The sequence below is a fragment of the Limulus polyphemus genome, unplaced genomic scaffold (assembly GCF_000517525.1).
Source record: "Limulus polyphemus unplaced genomic scaffold, Limulus_polyphemus-2.1.2 Scaffold77700, whole genome shotgun sequence".
Taxonomy (NCBI): Eukaryota; Metazoa; Arthropoda; class Merostomata; order Xiphosura; family Limulidae; genus Limulus; species Limulus polyphemus.
In genome coordinates this window covers 1-3,165 of record NW_013743296.1, presented here as the reverse complement: position 1 = coordinate 3,165, position 3,165 = coordinate 1, and the positions used below count along the sequence as shown (strand labels likewise).

The following is a 3,165-nucleotide window of genomic DNA, read 5'->3' as shown; positions in this document are numbered from 1 at the left end:
GGACAGATTAAGTAACTATATACTAGTACACAACAACCAAGATGGCAGAGACAGATTAAGTAACTATATACTAGTATACAACAACCAAGATGGCAGAGGCAGATTAAGTAACTATATACTAATACACAACAACCAAGATGGCAGGAACAGATTAAGTGTCCAAATGTGTGTGTTACACTCGAAATCACAAGATTTCTAGGTTGTGTCCCAACATCAGTGAGACATTTTCTGGTTGATGTTTTTGTTTAAATACCACAGTTCTTGAGACGGACACAGTAACTCGCGAAGTCGTCATGTCTGCATGGACAATGAGATCTGTTGTTTTTCTCAGCTTATTGTTCGATAATTGCAGAAAATCTATTGACGCGGAAAGACGATCCCTCGGATTCACAGTTCGGGACACTAAATACTGTGCCACGACCGGCCTGTCCTTAGAGTTAGTTACAAGCATGATATTACCATCCCGAGGTGCTGTACGCCACAACAACCGTCGTGTTTAAAGAATGACGGACTTCTTTGACGCACGTTATTCTTGTGTCTGGATAATCTGGATTGAGCTGGTTTATGTGGAAACTGCTGGTTTCCTGGCTGAAGACGAAAGACCTTCTATAGTCTAGAGTGTGCCAGTAGCGGTGAGATGTTATCCACTCTGGGAACTGACACCCAAGGTCAGAATGTTTAACTGTAAAAAGTAATACATATTAAAAACCATGATCTTGATAACAGTCCCCTACCCAGTGGGTCAGATGTAAGCTTACGGATTTACAACGTTAAAATCCAGGGCTCGATTCTCCGCGGTGAACACAGCAGATAGAAAAATGGAACTTTGTTCTAAAACAAACAAAACAAAACAAGTTTGAAATAATAAAATTATTTCTTAGTTGACTTTTGTTCTTGTTCAAACACAAAACTATACATAATGGGCTATTTGTGCTGTGGCCACTACAGAGTATAAAAATATTTAGTTTCATAGTTTTTTGGCTGAGCCACTAGGGGTTTGAAAAATTAGAATAGTACAAAAATCATTTCAATCGCGTGTTTGTTGAAAAATAAGTTGTTTTTTCTTGGATCCAACAAACACATAGAATTAATTTATAAAATAATACTATAGAAATAATTAGAATTAATTTATAAAATAATACTATAGAAATAATTAGAATTAATTTATAAAATAATACTATAGAAATAATTAGAATTAATTAATAAAATAATACCATAGAAATAATTAGAATTAATTTATAAAATAATACTATAGAAATAATTAGAATTAATTTATAAAATAATACCATAGAAATAATTAGAATTAATTAATAAAATAATACCATAGAAATAATTAGAATTAATCTATAAAATAATACCATAGAAATAATTAGAATTAATTTATAAAATAATACCATAGAAATAATTAGAATTAATTTATAAAAACACTGATGCGATTTGTTCGATCCTCTTAGCATTATATATATACGTTTAACTTTAATATCCTCTATTGAAAACACTACTAATGTAGATATCCTCTATTGAAAACACTACTAATGTGGATATTCTCTATTTAAGACATTACTAATATTGATATCGTCTATTGTGAATACTACTAATGTAGATATCCTCTATTGAAGACAATGCTAATGTTGATATTATCTATTTAAGACATTACTAATATTGATATCTCTATTGTGAATACTGCTAATGTTGATATCGTCTATTGAGGACACTGCTATTGTTGATATTCTTTGTTGAAGACACTGCTAATATTGATATTATCTATTTAAGACACTGCTAATGTTGATATCCGCGGTTGAAGACACTGCTAATGTTGATATCATCTATTGAAGACACTGATAATGATGATATCCGCGGTTGAAGACACTGCTAATGTTGATATCATCTATTGAAGACACTGATAATGATGATATCGTTTATTGAAGACACTGATAATGATGATATTGTTTATTGAGGACACTGCTAATGTTGAAATCATCTATTGTAAACACTGTTGATATTGATATCATCTATTAAGGACACTGCTGATATTAATATCATCTATTGAAAACACTGTTAATTTTGATATTGTTATGACAGCGGAAATCACGTGACGCTGCTAGCGCATGCGTGGCTGAGTTTCTCGAATTATCGGGGAAGTTCGAGTGTGATCGAGACGCCTCTTTGTTAGTATATAAGCTTGGCAGTGAAAGGCCAGGGAATGGTTAAGCGAACAGTAGTCACGGTGGGTTTCGGGTAATTTACGATTCTGTTTCGAGCTAGTGTGTGTTTTGCACTCGTAGAGAGCAAACTTATCGAGATTGTGAATCGCTGTGATTTATAGCGTGTATTTTAAAAGTTGTTAAGTTTAAAGTGACGAGAAATGTACTGACTGTGGAATTACTGTGTACTAAAAGTTTGTATCAAGGAAGAATAAACTGGTTTAATCAAGAAAGGACTTATATCGCTGAAGTTCCTCGGAAAGAATTTCTACCGGAAATTAACAAACAAGCAGATAAGTAACAATATTATATATTGAGAACACAACTAATAGTGATATTATATATTGAGAACACTGTTAATATTGATATCATCTATTGAGAACACTGCTAATATTGATATTACAGATTGAAAACACCGTTAACAATTATTGAGTAGAAACATTTGTAACGTACTCTTAGTCAGACGCATAACCCGGTAGCCTTCTCGTGGCGAGACCAGGCCGTCGCAAGTGGCATCAGCAGACTGAGACATTAGGTAGCTATCCGAGAGATTGTCGTAGACCTGATAAAAAAAGATATAAACATTTCAATGACCTACTGTTTCATCACTGACTAATGTATTAGTTCATATCAACAATCTTTGTATTACTTGGTCAGCTATCACTCTAGAAGTTAGGTTCACATTTTATATGGTATTGAAAGAAAATAAAGATACAATTCTTCTCTGTTGTTAGCTTCTTCTTGTTATTAAAATAACGCACTTACACTTTACCTGTAGTTATAGGTACCTATTACACACCTATATCATTCACACTTTACCTGTAGTTATAAATACCTATTACACACGTATATCATTCACACTTTACCTGTAATTATAACTACCTATTACACACTTATATCATTCACACTTTACCTGTAGTTATAAATACCTATTACACACGTATATCATTCACGCTTTACC

At 32.8% G+C, this 3,165-nt stretch overlaps 1 protein-coding gene across 1 annotated transcript; it reads right to left on the bottom strand.

The window, feature by feature from the left end:
* Positions 1-459: 459 nt before the first annotated feature.
* On the bottom strand, positions 460-2,766 carry LOC111084514 (the record flags this gene model as incomplete). Its single annotated transcript, XM_022381212.1, has 2 exons — positions 460-682; positions 2,658-2,766. Coding segments are annotated over 2 exons (332 nt in total), but the record flags the coding sequence as incomplete, so codon positions are not given.
* Positions 2,767-3,165: the final 399 nt, after the last annotated feature.